We start from the raw sequence: 24,100 nt of genomic DNA on the forward strand, positions 1-24,100 counted from the left end.
AGGCACCGTACAGGCATGACAACTCTATGTCTTATTTATTACTTTGAGATTTGGAGTTATGACACTTGTCATTTGTCATCTGTCAAGTCAATCAATTTCAATTTCGAAAAAATGAAGACATGTCACTTGTCAGCTGTTACTTGTCAAATCAGATAGTAGGTACTAACTTTGAAAAATAAAATCAAAAGCTTGTTGAGAAAAAATATAACGAAAAATTCGATTATCAAATAATGAATTCAAATTCCTTCTGCCACAAAGGTTTCGAATCCGTCAAGATAAAACCACTTCCGGTTTCCGCTTTCGATTGTTCGATTTCTCTGAAAGTGGTATCATTGAAATCGTCTGGACGCCAAACAAGATAATTAATTGTTTGAAGGTGATTGACAATGTTTCATGATGAATTTCATTAGTTCGGACGTCCATTGTCTGATATTATATAAAATGATTTGAAATCCCTGAAAAAAACTAAAAAAAAATCTGTTTTTCCGTTAACCAGCTATCGCTCCCCTCACAAGTCGAAACTTGTGGCGGGCCAAGGTTTAACGAGGTCTTACCTTTTAACGTGTGATTCCTAACACGGGTTGGACGATAGCAAGTGAAAATCGATCGTTCAGACTGGGGCTTGAACCACGGATCAACACGTCAGTCGATTCGAGTGAGTGAACAAAGCACCCATGTCGAACCGCCTGGCTACCGACCGAAAAAGAAGAATTGAAAATGAATAAATAACAATTATATTAAGCAAAAAAACCTGAAATGAAATAGTAGTGAATTAGAATACAAGTAAACATAGAGCAATTGGACAAAAAATAAAATTAAAACGTAAATAGATTCCAAGCCAGGTTACTTCACTACGTTTCGATTGTTAGTATCCACAATCGTCTTCGGGTGATGACTGGACTGATTCTTCCGAGATATGACTATTTATGGGTAATTATCGAGTACTTCCACTTATCCCCGCTTTCCATTTCCTGCTTCACTGGCTTAGTGGGAGATGACCGTTTGGCGAGAGTTGGCAAATCAGGAATAGAAGAGCATGTATGGACCCATCAACATAACATCGAGTGGCCCCAAGCTGAGATTATACACAGAGAGGAACATTGGTTTAGGAGGAAATTCAAAGAAGCCACATACATGTTGTCCAACAACGTATTCAGTCAAGCTAGCGTAGAGATACGCAACATATGGAAACCCAACATCAAGCCAACTCCCCCAAACGGTCATCTCCCACTAAACCAGCGGGAGATGACCGTTTGGCGGGGATAAGTGAAAGTAAAAACCGGCGAGTAAACTAAATCGATTTGATCATTTAACAGGTTGCACCCGCAATGTTTATGCTTGTGAATTTCCAAGGATTGTAAATAATTGAGTTTGTAACCCTTCCTTGCATAGTGCAAAATTTCTGTATCGTTTAGGTTTGGAAACTTGTGGTTGCATGCCAAGGAATGGTTTGAAAACGTCGAATCATTTTTTCCTAGTCTGAAGGACCTTTCAAATCAAAATCAAAATCAAAATCAAAATGTTTTTTATTAACTATTCTCCATACAATTTTAAGGTATTTTTTTTGTGGTGTTTATAAAATATATACAATAAAAAATATATATACAAATATACAAAATGTACACAAGGGTTTCCCCAATGGAGTGGGACAGTGGTAAGGATTGGGATGGGTAGTGAATGGGGTAGAGGGAGTGGCAGGAAAAGACCCCGATACATTTGCGCTCTCAAGAATTCCGCACGGAAGAGAAAAGCGCCTCCACACAGTCCCCCGATGGGACAGTGGGAGACGCCCCCGCTGGTGTTGGCGGTTGGCTCTCCACTCAAAAACGCCTTATATCAGCCTCATATATAGTTTTCCGCTTCCTGCCGAGGCTTACGCGGAAGTTGTCATTCTGTCGCGTTTCGGTACTTCTCAGAGAATCATTCGTCTGTTTGTTGGTAGCAGTTGTCGATATCCCCCTGGAAAAAGTTCATTAAAAAACCAGGTAAGAGTATTTCTGCTATCACGTCATCATGTGTGCGTGAATACTCTTATCCAATTTTTCCATGAACTAAGCGCGATCGCATTCGCGCCGTTCACGGTATATCTCCAGTTCTTCATAGACTAGCCCGTGCTTACGGCGCTGTTCATGATAGCTTCTAACTGCCGTGACGTCCCTCGTCAGCGGGCTCTTCGGTAGAAAGAACTTGAAGAATTTCTGAGCCAGTCTCCTGATATGGTCGGTGACTGACTCCACTTCTGCCAGATCTAACAGATTGTTCAATGAAATGTATCTGTCACTGTTAGTGCAAATACGGAGCACCTTATTCTGCATTCTCTCGAGTCTCATTAAAGGGGACTTCTTGAGACTGCAGAACACAGGACTCGCGTACATCATAGCCGGCCTAATTATTTGTTTATAAATAAGCAACTTGTTGTCAACACTGAGCTTAGAGTTCCGTGCAATGAGCGGATACGTGCGTTTTATCGCCGCACCTGCTCGTTGGATCGCCATACTCAAGTGTTCCTGGAAGTTCAGGCGCTTGTCCAGGATCACTCCCAGATATCTCGCACTCTTCTGCTCGTCAATGCACTTATCCTTAACTCGCAACTTCTTGAAGATTTTCACATTCGTGAATTTCCTCGTGAAGTTTACGAGTTCAGTTTTATCGGGATTTATTTCGATTTTATTTTGTTCGAAATACGGCACGACTAGCCTATCGAGGTGGATCTGAAGCTGCTGCTTCGCCACCTCGCTCGAGAAAGAGTGCGCGTAAATCGCGGTGTCATCCGCGAAAATACCCACCTTCGTCCTCGAGAACATAGGGAAGTCATGCGTATATAATCAATATAAGTGCGGTGACAAACAGGACCCCTGCGGGACACCTGCTTTGATTGAATAATTTGCAGATGTGGTTTGGTCCACTCTTACACGAAAAGTTCGGTTGCTCAAGTAGGATTCTAGAATCCTAATCACGAATAAAGGCATGCCTGCCGACCACATTTTGGCGATAAACCCTTCTATCCAAACTTTATCGAATGCTTTCTTGACATCTAACAGGACCATAACTGTATTCTTCCCCTGGTTGAAGGACTCCCTCACCCCGTGAACAACCCGGACCAGTTGCGATGTCGTATTTCGACCTCGCCGGAACCCGAATTGCTCCTCGGGGATGAGTTTCATCCTATTTTCCAGGCGGAGAAGTCTGCTTAGGATGATTTTATCAATAACCTTCGCGACCGAACTGAGAAGCGAGATCGGTCGGTAGCTATCAATACGTGTTTTGATTTTTCCTGGTTTCGGAACGGGCACTACCACCGCATGTTTCAGACAATCTGGGTAATGCTGGTGCTTGATTATTGCGTTCACAATATGCTGTTCGGCATATCGTTTTTGCAAATTTCGGCCACATTGTCCTACATAAACACTATTACACTCCGGACACTTAAGCTTATAAACTCCAGATTTCTCCAACTTGTCCACCTTATCTTTGGCATTGAAAAGGAAATGAGATAACCTGGCATGTGGTTGGTCTGAATGTCACTTCCACATTGTTTTTTCTGAAAAAACCCGCAATTATCTCTATTCTTTTTCCAAAATATGTTAGCGTTACCCATTTCTTGATTTCTGGTTGTTTGACCTGAGGGTATATTAATCTGTAAGTGAATTTCCGACTTTGTTTCCTGACTAATTTCTGGATAGTATCTGCGTTGAAACCATTATTATGACCTATCTGCGTAATTATATCAATTTCCCTAGAGTGATTGTTAGCAGACAAAGGCAGTGAGAATGCTCTGTGCAACATTGAATTGTATGCTGCTAATTTATGACTGTCTGGATGGAAAGAATCGCTTGGGATGGTAATGTCTGTATAGCTAGGTTTTCTGAAAACATTGAACTCAAATTTATTCTAATTGTGTGACAACGGGTTAGGTCTAAGAAATTTATCTGTTTCTCTATCTCTGTTTCGAGTGTAAACTGAATGTTGCTATTGAGATTATTCATGAATGTCATAAATTGGTTTAGCTGTCGTGTAGTACCTCTGAAACAGGCGAGAATATCGTCTACATATCTGTACCAAAAATGAATATGTCTACTTCGGCCTGATCTAATATGTCTAAAATGAGGGGCTTACACTCGTTGTACAGTAGGTATGTTGGAGAACATACTCTTTACATCGAATGAAACTAAAATTGAATTATGTGGCGTGGTTTGGTTCCTTATGTTTTCTACTAAAATCAGTGAATTTTTAATGCTGTAAGGTGGGACGAAATTCGTAACTTGTTAAGACGTATTCCTAGTTCTTTTACCGGACTATTTATATACGAAACTACCGGTCTTATGGGGTTATCCTCTTTACGTGTTTTTATCAGGCCATATAGTTTAGGGCAAGAGGGGTTCATGTTGGTGATTCTCTGTTTCTCTGATTCCGTGAAAATGATTTCAGTCACTAAGAGAAAATTTTTCAGTTCATTTTGACCATTTTTCGTTGGGCCTTTCTTGATGACTGACTCAATTTTCTGAACATGTTTCTCGTTCAAGGAAACGATGTCATTCGATTTATCAGCTTTCATGAAAACAAGATCATTATTTCTTATTTTTTGTTTTATAGTTTTTATTGTGCCTGTTTCTCTACTGTTTGATAAGAGAATGGATGGTTCTGAATTACTTCATTTCTATTGTATGCCCCTATATCTCTATTATCTGTCTGTTTCAATGCAATAGCTGTATCTGTTATCAACGTATCCAAACTATTTTTATTAATTATTGTTGGTGTATATTTCGGCCCTTTGGACATTGTTGAAATTTCCTCTTTGTTAAATTCTACTTTGGTCAAGTTAATGATTTTTTCGGTGAACTGGATATCTGGTTCGACTGATTCGCTGTGTATTATATGTTGTTGTTTCTGTGTTAGTGCCCTAAGTTTCTTGAATTGAGTTTGGTACTTCCGGTATATAAAATCACTAATTGTAGACCAAACTTGGTCATAAAAACTGTCAAATTCTATCTGGTGGAGTTTATAAGGAAGTTCAGAGTGTAATACCTTCAAATAATGTTGCAGGTTACTTCTTTTGGAGAACAGTGTCCTGCACTGTTCTTTTAGCCAGATCACTCGTGCCTTCATTATCGCCTTCTCTGCTTCTTCAAATTTAGTACTGTCGGTTTTGTTGTTGAACATGACGACAAAGTATGTATACTTCGACCCAATTCACTAGCATCACCCGCAATTAAACCCTACAAACTGAATGAACTTTTTTCAGTTGTTCCCGAATATGATGATTATCGATACATACAAGCGTATAATACTGCCTACCACATGGAAGTACAAGATCAGAAAATCGTGGTCATATTACACATAAAATACAAACCCCAAGTCGAAGCAGTTGAATTGATGAGTTCTCGCAATCCTCAGACTTGAGAGGTAATCAAATTATTACTGAATTAATGCTTTGGTAATTCTCGAGGTTCATTCTTCTCGACTCAAGAATTACAGACCCATCAGAATTTTATCAACAGACTTCGAACTCACAACACAAAAATGTATGCAGTCATTCGAAAACTGAAAAGAAACAGGTCCAACAAAATCTGATTGAAACCATGACATTAAACACCCTTTCAACAGGCTTTGATTCTTCTATTATGTGAATAGTTAGAGCATGAAATTCACCCTTCACACTGGAAGCTATTAAAAGAATGAAAAGAGAAATATAACTCTTTTACTGTGAACAACAAACTTTGAATAACAGTTTCAACCAAAACAAAAAAAAAACTAAATTCCACGTAATGAAATTTTGCAAAACTTTCAAAGACCAAATCCGTAAGTGCAAAATTTTAGGCCAAGTCCACCCACAACTATATCAAGTCAAAAAAACGAACAGGCCACCAGTAATAAGCCAAAATTCAAATCAACAAAGACCATCACCATTGAATTTAGATCCCAACCTGAATTTTTCAGAATAGAAATTCATGTATAAAAACTATTTATGTTCAACTCAACAAAAATTATGTTATATGATGGACGCTACCAACACGTTCAAAACCTCAATTGATACCTACCGGAGCTAGATTTTCGATTTTCAAATCAACAACCAACAACTGTCGAAAATATAGAAACCGATCTTCCAACAACATCATTACACATGCCCTCATTACTGCTTTCAAAATGTATTTGATACTCAGTTATAGATAACAATAAATGGCTGTACTAGAGATAAATAAATATCTACATAGAGAATTAATGAGTGCAGGTGTGCAAAAAAGATAGGTTGTGTAAGAGTTAACTGCAGGTTTGGGTTGTAATCAGAGATAAATAAGAGTTAGTGATACGTTGACGAATTGATGAATCCAACAGTTGATGATTGATTTCTTCTTCAAATAAACTAGGGGAGCTGAATTTTTGTAAATTCAAACAACACAAAGTTAAAAAAATATTATGGTATGTAAATAAATATAATAATAATCGTCTTTATTGTTTCCCAGCTGTAGTAACATACAATATTTAAATAAATCACAGAGCTAGTTGCTGACATAACAAAAGGCGAAGTTCAACTCAGTTAGCACAAGTGCTACTGAGTTCTTCCACTCAACCTCTCGGTAAATGTACACTCTTGGGAAATGTACACTTTTACCGTGAAATGTGTATATTTCCCAGAAAGTTAGGTATATGTGAACTGAATATAATGTATATGTACATTTCCCGGCAAATGTGTACTCTTGCTTCACGTTTTGGTAAATGTATACTTTTACCATCATGTTTTAAGAAAAGTTGGAATACAAATAAATTAAAAATATTGTTGCAGTAAAAAAATATTTATTCAAATAAATATAATACAAAAGGCTTCAATAACGAAAATTATTTTAATAAAAAAATGTAAATGACGAACAAAACATACTTTTCTTTGCATATTATATAATATATCGTAGGTTATGATCCCAATATTCATAAATACAATTTTCGTCCTAGTTTTTCAGGACCTATACGATGGGAATCAAACAAATAACAATAATAACATACTTTTCTTTATTATAACAGTTGAATTTTATAAAACTATGAAGGAACATATAGAAATTTCATAATGAAAAAAGTTTTATTATTCGAGCAAGAATTATTATTGTGGCACTTAGAATAACATAATATTCCAGCATTTTTTTGAGGAACATGTTCCTTTACAGATGCATCTTTTAAAACCTTGTCCACCAGTAAGGGATTGCATTCCTATAATTTCTCTTACCGATTTCTCAACATCTTGAGGAACATCTTCGTATCATATAAACTTTTGTTCGCAAATGGCGAATTCATGCCTAAGAATAAGATTGTTTTAAAATTCCCTGTTTACTTCCTGATTTATATAATTTTTTTTCGTCATCTCTAGACAAAACAACGCAAATTGAAATTTTTGGATCTGTTTTACCACGATCAACGTCTGGAATGGAAACTCCAACATTGTCACCAATCACAGCAGCAGGAAATTTTTCTTTCGAAAGATTACACATTTTGATAGCTTGATTTTCTAAATTTTGCCTTGCTTTCTTTCGAGCATAATCAATTGAGATTTTCTTCTCGTTCAAAACATAATTTAACTCAAAACTTAATCTCAATATTTTCATCGATTACTTGTGATGCACTGTTTGGAACCTTTGGCTTTTCCCCCAACACCAAACCATTGTTTTAACCCTTCGACAAGTGTTTCTTTTCACCAAGTGATCATCTTCAAGAGGAAGATCAAACTAATCATCCTTACAAAATTATCCTTATTTATTCCATAGATACCTGTTCTAGGTACCTGCGTCTTAAGTGTCTTAGATTAATTTCAGAATATTGCCTTATCTACTAGTCTTAAATTAATTTTACAATGTGTCCTTTTGTAATAGTCAGGTAAATCTAACAAATAAAATATTATGAGCTATATAAAATTAAATTCACAATATTGCTCTACATATTAGTCTTAAATTAATTTTATAATGTGTCCTTATGTAATAGTCGAGGCAAATCTAATAGGTGAATAAAATACTATTTTAACAAGCTATTCAGTATACTATTAGGTATTGGTCCACCATCGTTATTCATAATATTATTATGTTTACTTATATCTACACTCTCATGGTTTTGTTGCAAAATGTGATGGGCGACTGCTGATTTTTCAGGTTTCCCATATTTTGAGTGTGCTGAGTGTTCCTTATAACTGTCCATGATATTTTGCATCGCAGTCCTTACATTTAATTTCGTAAATTCCAGACTTTTCCGAATTCTTTTGGACTTCCTGAAAGGCTTTGTAGTGTATGATTTGTTTTAAAAACCACCTTCATACCTAGTTCCTTGACAATCTTTCTTCGTGTATACACGAATAAGTATGATTAGTTTGATCTTCCTCTTGAAGATGATCACTCAGTGATCGAAACACGTGTCGAGGTGTTAAAATAATGGTTTGGTATTGGGAAAAATCTGCAGTAATATTCATTTTCATCGATTGTTGAGCGAGCGTCGTCATTCACATCTTGTCGACCATCTGTGAAAAGCTTGTTCCACTTGTAAACATTTTTCTAACTCAGAGTACCATCATCGTATGCCACACGTCAACACAACAGTGTTTTTTTTGAGAACTTAATTCCAATTTTTTCTCATTATTTGATACAAATTCTATGATTTACTTTTTTCGATAGCAGAAAATCGTCAAACACGTAAAACTATTCTAAATTTCATGCCTCTCAGCAACAAACTGAACATGCTAAGCAGTTGAAACTGTGAACGTATGTAAGAGACGAGTGTACCAATACAAAACAAATTAAAAATCGTCAATCGACTGTACATTCACCCTATTTTTTGAACAATTCAATATATCTATAGATCCACCAAAATGGATAAGCTGCCAGTTGGTACTTGCGTTTGAGTAAGTGCATTTTTTTCCATCTTTATTAAGTATATAAGATTTAGACTGATACGAAAGTTTTGATTTGAAATCACTATCTTTTGAATTTTTAGAAAAACGTATTGAAAGCATTTCAAAGCTCCATATCATCTAAAGTAGAGACCTATTTTAAAAAACGAAGTATTAATGACTAGGGAATCAAAAATCCACTTCAAGAGATATCACTTGACCACCTTTCTGTTTTGAAAAAATCTGGTTATGAGGCTGGAAGTTTTCCAATGGTTTTTAGGTCAAAACTTGCTACCTCTCGAACGAATTTGACGTGTTTTGGAGTTTTGGAAACATTTTCTCTTGTTGGCCTTGCTCATGACCCGTTCTGTATAGAGAATAGATAGCAATTCATGACTTTTGCACCACGATAATGCACCTGCTCACTCGTTATTGCTTGTTCGCGGTTTTTTTTTATCCAAAACGACACCGTAATCATGCCTCAGCTACAGTATTCACTAGATTTGACCCTCTGCGACTTTTTTCTGTTTCCAAGATTGAAGAGACTCATGAAAGCACTGCTATGGTATGACTAATTGAATCACCATGTATTCTTCAACACATTTCTGGGACACGTGATATTTTGGTTTGGTTTAAAGAGAGCTTCTGATATTAACATGTATCAACAAATAATTCCACCCACTCCATTCCTTTTTGTTTCATAACGTTGATAATTTGTAACCCAAACTCTAATTATCAAGTTTCGGAAATGTTTCAAGGGTCAAGTTGCTGGAAAAATAAAATCTCTCTCTTTTTAATTAACTCGGTAATATGTATAACGTTCTTATCTATTATTCAATTTGGTGAAACAATTCTTTACTTTTTGTGTACTTCGTAATCTACAGGAAAATATCTCGGTTGATTTGAGATTCAAATACGAGGTGAGTCTAAAAAATATTGATGCCACACAGAGTAGCACTGTGGTATTGATGAAATATATATTAGTGTTGAAATGGTCATGACTATCAGATGATATTTTACAGTATTTTTCTTCAATAATTTGTTTTACATACAGAGAAAAATTGAATGATCTGTTTTTACTTTTAATTATTAAGTATCCTTTGATTTACGGTAAATACTTTCTAAGTAAATATGTTCTCAGATGATATGAAATATTATGTAGATATTATCGAGCGTGTATGATATAAATCAAAAGGGGGAAATTCGTGGACAGAACACTCAAGAAATATGGAGGCAAACCGCGGACACGTATTTCTGGCTATTGGCCTCATCAGCGCGGTGCAGCCAATTGCAAAGGTGGACAACAATTAGTTACCAAAAATGAAAAAACATCACTTATACACGGTGTCACCAACAGGAGCTAACCGCACATTGGTGGTGACACCGTACATATGTGATGTTTTTCCATTTCCGGTAATCAATTGTTGTGCACCTTTGCAATTGGCTGCACCGCGCTGATGAGGCCAACAGCCACAAATACGTATCCGCGGTTTGCCTCCATATTTCTTGAGTATTCTGTCCACGAATTTCCCCCTTTTGATTTATTTGATTTACAATATATATATATATATATATATATATATATATATATATATATATATATATATATATATATATATATATTCACAGTTTCAACTGCTTAGCATGTTCAGTTTGTTGGTGAGAGGCATGAAATTTAGAATAGTTTTGCGTGTTTGACGATTTTCTGCTATCGAAAAAAGTAAATCATAGAATTTGCATCAAATTTTGAGAAAAAATTGAAATCAAGTTCTCAAAAACACTGTTGTGTTGACGTGTGGCATACGATGATGGTACTCTGAGTTAGAAAAATGTTTACAAGTGGAACAAGCTTTTCACAGATGGTCGACAAGATGTGAATGACGACGCTCGCTCAACAATCGATGAAAATGAATATCACTGCAGATTTATGATTTATTTTTACTGTAAGTATGATTTGTAATTTTATTCATTGGCAAAAAAACCCACAATTTAATAAATTATAGGGCCTGAAGAATCTTCCCACTAGAAGCGAAGCTTGGTAAAGTAAAGCAGAGTTTTGATTTTTTGACTGAGAGACCCCGTTATTCCATTATATATATATATATATATATATATATATATATATATATATATATATATATATATATATATATATATATATATTGATTTCAATTCAATTGATTTCAATTTAAGAGCCATGGGAATGACCAGAATGGTACTTATATATTTATCTTTTGATTTTCATGGAGTTATTTTCCAGCAGCTTGACTGAATTAACCTTTCTCCACATAGCACTCCAGAAAGTGGCAAACCAATATTAACTTCTGTTTCTATATCAAGACACTCAATAACTTTCATATTCTTATATTATATATATATATATATATATATATATATATATATATATATATATATATATATATATATATATATATAATTTCTGAATCAACTATTTAATCCAGTAAAAAAATCTTCATAAAAAAACAGCTATTTCGCTATCCAGCTGTCGCACCCCTACAAACGACAAACCTCAGAAGTCCAAACTTGTGCGAGCGAAAGACTAACGAGGTCTTACCTTTTAACGTGTGATTCCTAACACAGGTTGGACGATAGCAAGTGAAAATCGATGGTTCAGCCTGGGGCTTGAACTACCGATCAACACGGCGGTCGATTCGAGTGAGTGAATAAAGCACCCACGTCGAACCGACTGGCTACCGACCGACCAAACCAATAAGAAATCGTTTAACTAGCTTTCACTTATTTTTTGACATGGTTTATTATTTTGGATTGGTACCCTCCACATACATATATATGTTCAAAATGTGTTTTACTGTTTACCAGGTATCGCCCCCTCAGGAATTGAATAAGATAGTCCATTCACCGTATGTGGTGTAGTAAACGGAGATCCCGTAATATGGAAGTTTGTCTGTTGCAATGTTTTTTTTTTGTTTTAATATGTATCTAATATGTCTGATGGTTTTTGTAACAGTAATATTATCAACACGAAGAAACTACTTTTTGACCCTGAAGAAAAGTTTAATTGAATTCGAAACGTCGGCAAAACAACAATTGTTTTTTAAAGAAAACATTGATCCTGTTACCTAACCAACCTTCCTTCAGAAAAATTATTGGATCAATAAACTAGTTAACTGAATTGTCTTCTCAGTCTGCGTGGATCCAACTCTGCAATATTTTTCTGTTATTTGTGAAATGACATTCCTCTAATGAGCTATTTCTTCATTAGCCTTGTCAAGTTTTATGTTCATAATATACTAATCTTTTTGGTTTGATGTTTCTGTTAGCTCATTTATTGTTTCTTCCAGTATACTTTTATCTGCATTACAATCATTATTTTCACCATCACAACATTTAATTTTGAATCCCTCCAAAAATGTTTATTTCTTTTTATTTTTCAAGGTACAGCATTTGTAATAAACTTTATATCAATACACGAAGATATGGTAACTTGATGGAAAAGTTGCAGATTCACAACAATGAAAATTCGTTTTCCCAGTGATATCGCAATCGCACGGAATGAAATATAAAAATCAGTATGTAAAGTCTACTCGACTTACTTAGTTGCGAAGATGTGATGTCGAAGCTCCTGGACTATAACGGATTTAACGTCCTCTATAGAGTTTTTCAACCAGAATAATAAAAAACTATCGTGATATTATCGGGGATTAATATGCTTTAAACTTAGTTGATGTATTTTTATCGGCTCAACCTCCATTTTGAGAGTATATGATATTTAATGAAGAGTAGGCAAGTATTTGCTAAATTTTTGTCGGCCAAAATTCACAATTTAATTTGCATTAGATTACTTTGATTCAGCTGCACTCCTCAGAAAACTATTTTCAACGTTCAACACAGCAATTTGCTGTTGCCACAAATTGAAGAGGTTCCAGTGACAAATTTATTTTTGAAATAAGTTGTATCACACGTATCTGAATGGAAAATAGAGAAAATATCGAAATCAGAATGAAGAACACAAACGCTGCAAAATAAAATGTTATAGTCTAGTGACAAATGCATGTGAATCTGTAGAGAAGGGAGAGTGAGTGTAGACCCACAGCACTTAGGCCACATGTGACCCATTGTACATGCTCCCGAGGAGTTGTCCTCTTAGTTCATCGTCCATCCTGACCTTTTCAGGAAGGTGGACAGGTCACTATAGGAGACATCTCCCTTATATTGGCAGGTGTAGGCTAAGATTCGCCGAACACACACTCTCTTTGGTAACCTTGAGGTGTCTCACGGTAGCCTCCGCGAAGGTTTTGGAAGGTGCAGGAGTTGGAAGTGCTCTTGCTGTTGGAGTTGGAGTGGGGGAGGAGGAGGGTGCACTTAGAGTTGCTGCCACTCCTACCTCTTTCGCTCTCTTTTTCCTTTTGGCCTCGGCGCCGCAAATGCGCTTACGCCTTGGCCTTTGTATTACATCATGAGGTGATCTGCTATGTCCAGCCTCACTTCAAGCGGTAGATTGGGGTGGACATTTCTATTCATCTCCAGCCACCGCTTCAGATTGAGCCACTTCTGTCCAGCCTCGGGATTGGTGACAAATGCATATTGAACCATTTCAATCAAGTAATTGATATTTCTTGAAAGATCCTCTGCTTCTATGCTTCGAATTTTCAACTTCAAAAATGTGAACTTGAGTTTTCAAATGACACCAAAGATGTATCATGTTTATGTCATTCATCATTACTTTTGGAAAGCATTGTATAATCAATATTGAAAATAATTTATCAGAAAATTGGGTCTATGAAGTGAATTTTTTTTCATTTCAGGTAGAAATGGCATGGGTGAATACTGTGGCCCTATATCTCGTCTTACTGTGTATTGTTTCAGCAGAAATATCTGTGAGAGTGGCGAAGGATCATCGTCTACCGAAAACTGTTGTCCCACTCCACTACATTCTTCGCATACACATCAATGACATTGAAAGCAATAACTTTACCGGATCAGTGGCAATAACCTTCCAAACCAGCGAAGCTACAAATACTATATTGCTACATGCTTCCCCGGACCATTTACATCTGAGTAAAATTATTTTGAATAGCGACTTCGAAAAGCCTTGTAACGTTACAAATGCGGATAAAGAAACAGAAAAGATAACTATAACTTGTTCGGAAAATACCGACCCCAAAGACGAAAACTCTCTGGTAATAAATTACGAAGCATTACTGAGTGACGATGGTGAATTTGGTCTCTATAAAAACATATATGAGCAAGATGGCCACCAAGAAGTTCTACTCGCTACCCAAATGGTCCCTTCTTATGCCCGAAGAGTGTTTCCTTGCTTCGATGAACCAGAGTTCAAAGCTGTTTTTGATATTTTTATTCTGTTTCCTGATACTTTCCGAGTAGTTGGAAACACTCAGATACGTTCTATATCTAATGAAAGCAACGGGTAAGGAAAGTCACTCATTTGATAATGAAATCTAATGTATTTGATAATTGAACTTTGAAGTAAAAAACATATGAAAGAAATGTTGAGATGAGTTGATGAACGTGACAAAATGTGAGTTGAAGTTGAAATGAATTCAAAAAGTTGGTAGTTAGGCCTAGTAAATTCTTCCAAGCGAGTAATTTTGGTTGTTTAAAGGCCTATCAATGCCTTTAATACTAAAAGTAGTTTCGAGAATTCCTCACAGCTGAAATAGCATACGTGTAAGCATTTCTTTTTTTCTTTGAACTGTGTTTTTCATAAAAGAAAGTTTATTTTGTCATTTACCTTGCTTATCTCATCAGATACAGATAACGAAAAAGGTTTGGGTTTTGGGATTCTCAAAGCACCAAGTTAACACCCTATAGGTTAAATTATCAAAAAGACGAAAAGAAAAGCTGGCAACGTCTACTCTTCTGTCACTAATTCATCACGTGAGATGAAGGAATGATGGAGGAATCTGGAACTTGACTGAATACTCAATTGGTTGCTCTACTTCGTACTCTCTTGAAAACGAAATTCTGAAGATTCCTTTTGGCTTCCGACGAGGTTCAATTGTTTTTGCTCCCACTACTTTTGTTTGTGGGGTTGAAATTTATGTGAGATGTGTTCATACTTTGACTTGTAAAAGTGGTGATTGATTTTATATATACCACCAAATGGTCTCGAAAGGTATTTTGATATCTGCTGCAATTATTATCCTTGAACCTCAAGGTGTCGATTACTTGTTTCAGAACACGGATTTCATGATTATTACTAAATTCTGAATCCTGGTCTACTGTATTTGTTTTCCTTGCTTTTTACAATAGCCACATCCATAGGCCCAAAGCCAAAATGATTCATTCCTGCAAATGTAAAGGGTTTGATAAAACGTTTCATTCTGCCAGTTGGTAGAGGAGCCATTTCAGGGCATGAAGGTATCGTCGCTTATTTTTGAACATCTGGCATGAATTCCGACAGCTTCTTACTGCAGCTCGTGAACTTGAGATATGAAATTGACGAGACAGACGACCCTCTCTGCTCATATATCCGTTCGAATACTTGGTCGACTGGGGAGAGTATTCGTGTGTATAATATGCCTGTGAACAACTTATAACATGAATTCAAGTATGGTATCGTCTGCAGTTGTAAGGAATCGACGAATCTCTGTTTTCGAGGATAATTACAGTCCGCTTCTCGACAAACTAATCCGAAATCGACTGCTGTCCGTCTAGCCATGAGTTAGAAACTCTGGTCAGATGGCGATGGGTGTTTGGAAGTTTTTCCACCAATAAGTGTTGAGCTCATCTGGAGCAGCAATGTTCTTGGAACCCACAAGGACCCTCGAACGTCATCCGGGGTTATCGGGTTGAGCACGTCATTGAGCTCAGGTTTCGAACTGCACTAGGGCTGGAGTGTCTAAGTTTATTATTATTATTATCTTGATTATTATCATTGTACAATAATTTCAGACTTGATGAGGTGGAATTTGGTTCGACTCCTCCTATGCCCACCTACTTGATTGGATTCGTGCTTTCGAAACTGGAATCTGGAAATTCATTATATAAGGTATACACCAGACCGCAATTGAAACCATTTACCAGAACCGCTTTGAAATATACTCCAAATATTATACAATTAATGAGCGACTGGGCTGGAGTTGAGTACAAAGATATGAAGAACGCACAGCTTGATCAGGTTGTTCTTGAGCATTCTACATTTCGATCACGGGAGAATTGGGGATTGATAATATATAGGTGAGTATTTTCACTTTGATGTTTACAGGAAATGTTTACAGTGTGTATCATTCAACAGCGAGAAATGTGGCCACTACTCGTGATAATGAAGTTTGTTGACTTAGGCCGAAGGCAAACATCCTAAATCATTCGAGTGAGTAAAGGCCATTTTCCACGAGTAGAATACTATAATTTTTCATAGATTTATCAGAAACATTTTAAAATAGGGCTCATTTGTGAAATATACCGAATAAGAGAAATATCATTCAATTTCCTATCAAGAAGCAAGCTGAAAAACATTTAAAACTATTTCCAATTTTTGTTATTTCATTCAATTTCAAATAGTCTGAATTGGACTCCGGAGGACCTTTAGCAATATCGGGGGTATACCAGATCCTTTGTAGCTGTAGATCGGTTAACAGTTGGGCCACGAAAACATGTGTAAGTATCCAGCTTCCAGAACATAGAAGAAATTGTCATTTGAAGACACTCAAAGGCTCGATGGAACTAAGAGGTACGGTACAAGACTATGTGGGGAAGCGATAGAAATTCAAAAACAGAAAAAATTTCAATAGAAAAGAAGATGGAATGAACATTATTGAAGTCTGGCTACCTCCGCTTATTTACGTATGTAAAACGGCATTCAACTAATGAGGACGATTCAAGCGGAAATCTATGCTATTGAATTGTGTGCGGAGATATTGGTAGGCTCCAACCTAACTCACACGTCAATAAAAATATTCTCGGACAGTCAAGCGGCTTTGGGAGCTCTTCGCTTCTATCGAGCAACGTCTAAGTTGGTAGCAAATTGCCAAAAACGACTCTCCTCGATAGGAAGACTTAACAAATTGTCTCTGGTGTGGATTCCTGGACACACTGGCCTAGAAGGCAATGATGCTGCTGACTACCTTGCAAAGGAGGGTGCTGCAAGGAGCTTCATCAGACCAGAACCTGTCATTGGCATTGCTTTTAGTTTTGCCAATTAAACATTGAACACCATTTGATTCGAAAGATCACTCACCATATAAACTACTCAGCTTCGTCATGAAGCTGGGTTTATTTGGTCAAGTTTGAATAGGTGTGAGCCACAATAAACCTTTGCGGGTTATGGTGGAGGTTCGAATAGGCCCACACACTTTTGACCTAACCTAACCTTACTGGAACGAAGTTTCGTTCAGCACCAACAAAATAAATTCGGAGACTCAAATGTTGAATATAATATTTATATGACAACAATCATAACACTTCGTCGTAGCCTTCCCTACTAAGTTTCTAGTTATAACTGGAGCCCAAAACCAAAATACTCATGATCCAACTTCAGACGGGGCTATTGCGACCTGGTCTTATCAGTGGTGCTGAGCTAATCCACAAATGCCCTTCTGAACTCAACATTCTTCAATGAACAAACCTGAGTATGTAGAGGCGTTAAATCTGGAATGCTTTGCTTTTGGGTTTTGTTTCAACTAGTTGTCTCTGGCTTCAACAAGTTGCCTAGTCGTGAAAGACAAAAGACGGATCTCCTTCAGCTGTCGATGTAAAAACTTATTTTTGTTATTGACCAAATCGAGGGGCCTCGTTTATCTTTCATATTCGTGGATTGCCGTAGATGATGGCGTTTTTGTAAGGGGATACGTCATCGCCGCTTCCCACTGTTTCAACCGTTGGTGAATTGAAACAGTACTCTCTAGTATTGGATCACGCATGCTTTGGTTTTGGGCTCTGGTTTCAACACCATTAAATGTTCAAAAAAGGATAATTATGAAAAAATTGGTACCAGGAGTGAAATTTGACAATGTTCACTGGTAGGTAACAATCACTCTTGCATCATTCTGACTATGTAACTAGCTTCCTGTTCTTCCTTTCAATTCAATAGTGAGAGCAATGTTTTTCCGATTTTTTCTTGAATTCATGCGTCAATCTTTAAAGCTAAGCGCTCGTGAAAGACGACAAGTCGAACAGAATTGAAAGAATTATTGACTGTACTTGCCTCATGAATATCAGCGAGCAGTTCCATGACTTTTTTATTTCTATTAATAATTGATTGATTTGACTTTAGAGAACAAGATTTACTGGATGAAGCCGATAAAAGCACTGAAATCACCAAACAGAAAATTATCTCCAATATAGCGCATTCAGTTTCTAAGCAATGGTTTGGTGCATACGTCACTCCAGTCTGGTGGTCAGATGAGTGGTTGAGCGAAGGGTTTGCGACTTTCTTCGAATATTTCCTTCCGGGACAGGTAAGAAATGAAAATACGTTATAAACTGCTGACCAAGTTTGACAAAAAGATAGATATACACCCGCTTCTTGGCAAATTACTGTATGCTGACTCGACCAAAAGGCCCCCCATAAGTAGGTTATGCTGTACAGTTCAAAATATTTTTTGAATGCGAATACGCAACTGTTAAATAATTATTGCTACTCAGTAGCAATAATTCATTCACTGACACGAATTTTACTAATTGTCTTTTCTCCTGGTAGCAAATTGCCAAAAATCACTCTCTTTGATAGGAAGACGTAACAGATTGTCTCTGGTTTGGATTCCTGTCCATTCTGGCCTGAAAGGCAATGAGGTTGCTGACTCCCTTGCAAAGGAGGGTGCTGCAAGCAGCTTCATCGGACCAGAACCTGTCATTGGCATCGCTTCAGGCTTTGCCAAACAAAGATTGAACACCTGGATGGTAAGAAGATTTATGGGCTTCTGGCAGAATCTTCCAGGATTGGCTCACATCAAGGCGTTTATTCACACTTCGAAGCTTGATACCAAACAGTTGTTGTACGACAGTAGGAATGACTTACGATGTCTAACAGGCCTTGTTACAGGTCACTGTCATTTGAATCATCATATGCAGAGACTCAGACTGTCAGGAGACAGTGTGTGTCCCCTCTGTTTGGAAAATGATGAAACAGCAGAACACATACCTTGTGCCTGCTCCGCTGGGGACCAAATTGGGTTTTTAGAGTTCGGCAGAGCCGTACTCTTATCATTTGATCTGAAAGACCACTCACTATATAAACTAATCGGCTTCGTTGAGAAGCTGGGTTTATTTGGTCGAGTGTGAATAGGTTTAAGGCACAACCTTGCCGGTTGCGGTGGATAGTCGAATAGACTCAATCACTTTGGACCTAACCTAACCTAACCTAGCCGATGATTCAAAATCAAGTTAGGGCATTCATGAGTCAATTGTACGGCAAACCATGACAAATCTGTTATCAGAACCCCTTTCACGTTTGTTCACAGATTCCTGATCTAAAATTTGAATATGAGAAGCAGTTCACTATAAACGAGCTTCAAGTGGCACTGCGGGAAGATGCCTTTCCAGATTCTGAACCACTTTCTAGTAAAGAGGAAGATGTAATGACATCTGATGATTGCTTGAAGAAATTCAATGCTGTAACATCTAAGAAAGGTATGCTATTCAATTCAATGAACTGCCAATATTGGAGTCTTCGTGATTGGAAAAGTTTTTATTTACTTTATTTGCTCATCTACATCACACAGCTCCCACTGTTCGGCATAAGATTAAATTTTAATTTTTTTTTAGGGGCCAGTTTGATAAGAATGATGAGGAGCATTAAAGGGGATGATGAGTTTCAAAATTGTATCAAATCTTATCTGTCGACAAAGTAAGTTAAATCTTGGTCATTTCTATTAGAACTGTCACTGAACACAATTTTTTCAAAAATTCGCCTTGACCGTAACAGATGTTTATAGATGATCATTCAAAATGAAATTTTCATTGAGAATATGTTGATATATGAGTTGATTTATTTCAGCCAGTTCAATATCACAGATCCAAAGTCCCTCTTGAAAGTGCTTGATTTGGAGAACCGTATGGTTAACTGGATATATGAATCAGGATATCCATTACTCACAGTGAGGCTGAATAATAATCAACAAAAAGTTATAGTTACCCAGGTAAATATGTAATAAAAATGTCTTGAGTTTAGAAATTGTTAATCCAAAGCACACTTTTTGGTACTGAAAATACAAAATTCCATTTCTCAATTTTTGTGTTCATACCTGACAAATATTTACTGTTTGATTATAACCCATAACCTAGAGACAGTCTATGCCTACATATCTTGCTTTGGCTTTTCCAATCATTCTGTATTATTATGTTTTACTCAAAGCCTCATGTAATTTTGAACTTTCAAGGTTATTCTAACTTGAGGGCCACTCTGCATTGAATTTTTTTGAATTCCTCTTGATAATAGCCAACCATTGTTTCTAATAATCACCAAACTTGTTATCTTTGAGCCGGTATTAGACATTATTAGGTTCTTTCAAAAGTTTTGTCCGTTTTAATGTCATGTGCTTTTGTAGCTACATATTTCAATGAATATTTATTCAACTGTGCCGTGGTACGTTGGTTTACGAGGAAATATACCGCAAATTGCGTCAATAGCAGCCAACATCGGTCAGCAGAAGAGGTTCGATCCTGCTCCACCACAACGCCCGTCCGTACGATTCACAAATACCCGTTTGGAAATTAAACGAATTGAGATTCGAAGTTCTGCCTCAACCACCATACTCTCCAGACCTCCCGACAACCGACTGCCATCTTTTCGAAAACTTCGATAACTTTCTCACCGGTAGAACCTTCGCCAATCAGGGTCTCGTGTCATTTTTACATATGATGTATTGAGTAACATATTTCATCCTATAGATATGGCATATTGAGGCGCCCATTGGGCGAATACACCCTACATGCAGTATTTTCTTAAAGCGAACAGTTTGATCTGGTAAAAATCATGCATGGTAACGAAATTTTTATTCTTGAAGACCAGATGAAAAACTTCATTGTTTGGAGCAGTTCCTGATTTCTTATACTCATTTCTGAAATACATTTGGCTTTTTCTCTTGATTATTTTTAAAAATCATGATTTCTTGAATTCGAACAACATTCTGGAGAGATTACCCAGCATTTTTGTTTTACATTTTTAGAAATCTGACCCAAACGATTGTATTCAACATTGAGAGGTCCAAAGGTGCTGTTTTAGAGCACAATATATCTTTATATTTTTAGAAATCAACTGAAACTGGGTTTCAGTTGATCATAACTAAAGAAGCAAATCAAAATATTCAGTATCGAGCTGATTTTCAACTATTTAAATGTCTATTCATTGTGTCAAAGCAAATTTTCGGTTTTTTTGGCCGTGGTCTGCAAGTTTTTATACCTGTCGTTTTCGTCCATCACTGCCGTACCCATTACCAAAGGTGACGGTCGAGTTGTTGTTCCTGTTGTTCCAATGCAGAAACAACTGGAATACTGGAATTTGTCTTCGGTTTTATATTATCATAGGTAAGCGTGTTTTGGTTTCTCATGATTAGATTACCTAACCTTATTTGTGTATAATAAAGGACAGGTGGCTAGATTTTATTGATGTCCATTGTCTCCTCTATTCTATTAAAATTATCCCTGTTTTTGAATTTCATATATCTACTCTTTTTGATAAATTGTCTCGAGTATTTAATAAATGACTCTGTATTTCTTATAAACAGCTTCAGTAGATTAGATTAGATTGTCGGGGAGCTAGCCCAAGGCCTGATTCACTGCAACCTTTTCAGATCTATTGTGATGCTCCTTGGTTGTTAGAGTTCATTTTCTAGCTTGATATCTTTGATGAGACTCCATAGCCTTGATACTGACACCTTCATATAGTTGGCAGCCTCTGGTTTATCTTCCCCACATCTTGCGTGTCTCAGCCTTGCTAACGCTTCGCACATGCATATGCAGTGCGATTTCTTCCTCTTCTTGACATAATTTGCATTGAGTTTCTTCTGTCAGACCCATGTTGCTCATATGTTTCCTGAGTCGGCTATGCCCCGTCAGTAGACCCACCACTACCCTTACAACCTTACGGTTGTGGTTTAGCAGATCTTCCGTGAATCTGGGCGATGGCTCCTCATTCCTGGGAGCTTATTCCAATTTATCGATTCGGCCTGCATCCATGAATTCATGGATCTCTTTATACAGCTTTGATAGCTGCAGTAGGGTTGTCAAGTATTTGGCCTGCTCATCAATTGGTGAACCTCTCGCATTTACGATAGGTCTAAGTAGCACATTCTCTTTATGGATTTTTGATAAGCCATATAGACGTGGCTTCGTATTTTTGTATGATCTTCTTCGTATTCTCTCCAAGGCTTGAAGAACGAATAAGAAAACCCGTTTTTCTCAAAATCCCGGAGTTCAGGTTCCGACTGAGTCTCTTATATATCCCTGGATCGAGTAAGGTGGCAATTTTCTCATGATGATCCCTGATGTTCGTCACGGCAATAGCAAAATATTCTTATCTGTATTGAGATTTTTAGCGCTTCACGTTTCTGTCGTTTTGTGTTGGCCTTTGATAGTTTTGTGCGATGTTTCTCAGCAATGTCGTTAAGTGAAGTACGAATACCTGATTCTATATTCGCAATAATATCCTCATGTGGTACTTTGGTTGGCGGTATAGTGAAGACTCCACCTTTGGTGAGTATGACGAACTTCTGAAAGTCCGATCGGAGAGGTTGACCAAAATTTGTCTGTTGTACTGTGGTAAATGTATTTTCTGGCTCTACACAGACTCTCGTATTTCTTCATATGTTTCTTGGTAACGGCCAATCTTGTAATTTCCAACGTGTTCATCGTGAGACGTCAATTTTGTTCCAATCAGTTGAGTGCATCGAATTACCAAGTTTCATAGTTAAGTGCATCAGTTCCATGTTAGAAAAAATTTGAAATGTGAAATATGCCAATATAATTGATTGAGTGTTCAGATTGTTACATATTTAGTGATATTTGCATTTTTAATATAATTAATTCAGTTATGCCACGTGGACATTAGGTCCAGTTGGCCAGAATGATGGGTAGTGTGAAAAAAGAATTAGGAAAACATCTGTTTGGAAAAAAAAACATTTATATATATATATATATATATATATATATATATATATATATATATACACAATGGTTTTGCCAGATGAGAATCAAAAACTTGTGTTTCATTTTAAGGAAAAATTCGAAATGACAAAAAAAGACACCGCTAACAGAACAAGTTGGAACGTTCCAGTTACTTTTGCAACATCCGAAGACAAAAGCTTTAGTGTAAAAAATGTGGTTTGGTTGGAACCAAACAATGATTTGATTATTGGTTTGGAAGGCGAATCTTGGATTATCTTGAATAATCAGCAAACAGGTAAGAATAATAACTAATACCTATAATCTGTAAATTTTCAATTCTATAACCTGTTTTTACAGAAATTAGCCCAAAGATTTCATCATAAACTGTTTCGATTTACATTGTCACTTTCGTTATCATAGAAATAATTTTACTATAGATATTGTGTAGAAATCCTATGAGTGACATCTGATTCGATTCCATACGAATGTTTGGAATACCAACGTAATAGATAAAAGTATTTTTCGTATAATTCAGTGTTCATATAAAATTATTTGTTTAGAAAGTATTTTTCTTTCGTGTGACTCAATGTTTATACGAAAATAGCTGTTTCGAGATGACTTTTTCTTCCAGTGTGTGTCTTCGCATGATGTACACATCTTTATATAAAGTTAATCTTTGAAATTGTTTGCTTTCTTCTTTTCTTTGGAAGATTTCCACATTTTTTCTATCAAGACGGAGAAGTGGAGAGACAAAAACTTTCTGTCACAAAAATGTATCTCTCCTAAAAATATACCCTTTCAATTTAGATAATTCAACAGATGATAATATACAGGGTCCTGCAACAGTGGCGCGGTGTTCCATATCTCTATATAGGAAGCAGATAGGAATCTAATTTTCTATAATATTACCTTATTGCTCGAGCTCGACAAAATAAAAAAATTGGCGGTCACACAGGGTGTTCGATTTTTTCTGGGCGGATCCCAACTGTGTCTTTTTAAATGGCAACCTATATTTTTTATCGCTTTTTCGGTTTCTTCATAGAAAATAAAATAAACTTTATGTATATCTGCACTTCGAAAATATTGACGGTTTTCGAGATATCTAGCATGACAGGTTTTTTTTTCCAATATTCGTCACTCAGAATATTTGAAATTATAAAGTGGTGCCAAGTCCAGTTGGAATTTTTTTTTGGTCGA

At 36.6% G+C, this 24,100-nt stretch overlaps 1 protein-coding gene across 3 annotated transcripts in view; it reads left to right on the forward strand.

Annotated features, from left to right (window-relative positions):
* The first annotated feature begins 6,202 nt into the window (after positions 1 to 6,202).
* LOC111517357 (membrane alanyl aminopeptidase) overlaps positions 6,203 to 24,100 on the forward strand; it is a 37,004-nt gene continuing 19,106 nt past the window's right edge. Inside the window, exons 1-9 of one of the 3 annotated variants that reach the window (XM_074169560.1) lie at positions 6,203 to 6,321; positions 6,372 to 6,417; positions 13,645 to 14,267; positions 15,755 to 16,039; positions 18,075 to 18,258; positions 19,261 to 19,429; positions 19,565 to 19,646; positions 19,797 to 19,938; positions 23,015 to 23,198. In XM_074169560.1, coding sequence (XP_074025661.1) covers positions 6,415 to 6,417; positions 13,645 to 14,267; positions 15,755 to 16,039; positions 18,075 to 18,258; positions 19,261 to 19,429; positions 19,565 to 19,646; positions 19,797 to 19,938; positions 23,015 to 23,198 — 1,672 coding nt within the window. In that variant the 5' untranslated portion in view covers positions 6,203 to 6,321; positions 6,372 to 6,414. Of the gene's footprint in view, positions 6,322 to 6,371; positions 6,418 to 9,624; positions 9,778 to 12,505; positions 12,627 to 13,644; positions 14,268 to 15,754; positions 16,040 to 18,074; positions 18,259 to 19,260; positions 19,430 to 19,564; positions 19,647 to 19,796; positions 19,939 to 23,014; positions 23,199 to 24,100 lie in introns of those variants that run through there. The other 2 variants (XM_074169562.1, XM_074169561.1) reach the window with 2 other exon arrangements.

The sequence above is a fragment of the Leptinotarsa decemlineata genome, unplaced genomic scaffold (genome assembly GCF_025532065.1).
Source record: "Leptinotarsa decemlineata unplaced genomic scaffold, Ldec_3_MD MMD2_P_RNA_scaffold_5, whole genome shotgun sequence".
NCBI classification, from domain to species: Eukaryota; Metazoa; Arthropoda; class Insecta; order Coleoptera; family Chrysomelidae; genus Leptinotarsa; species Leptinotarsa decemlineata.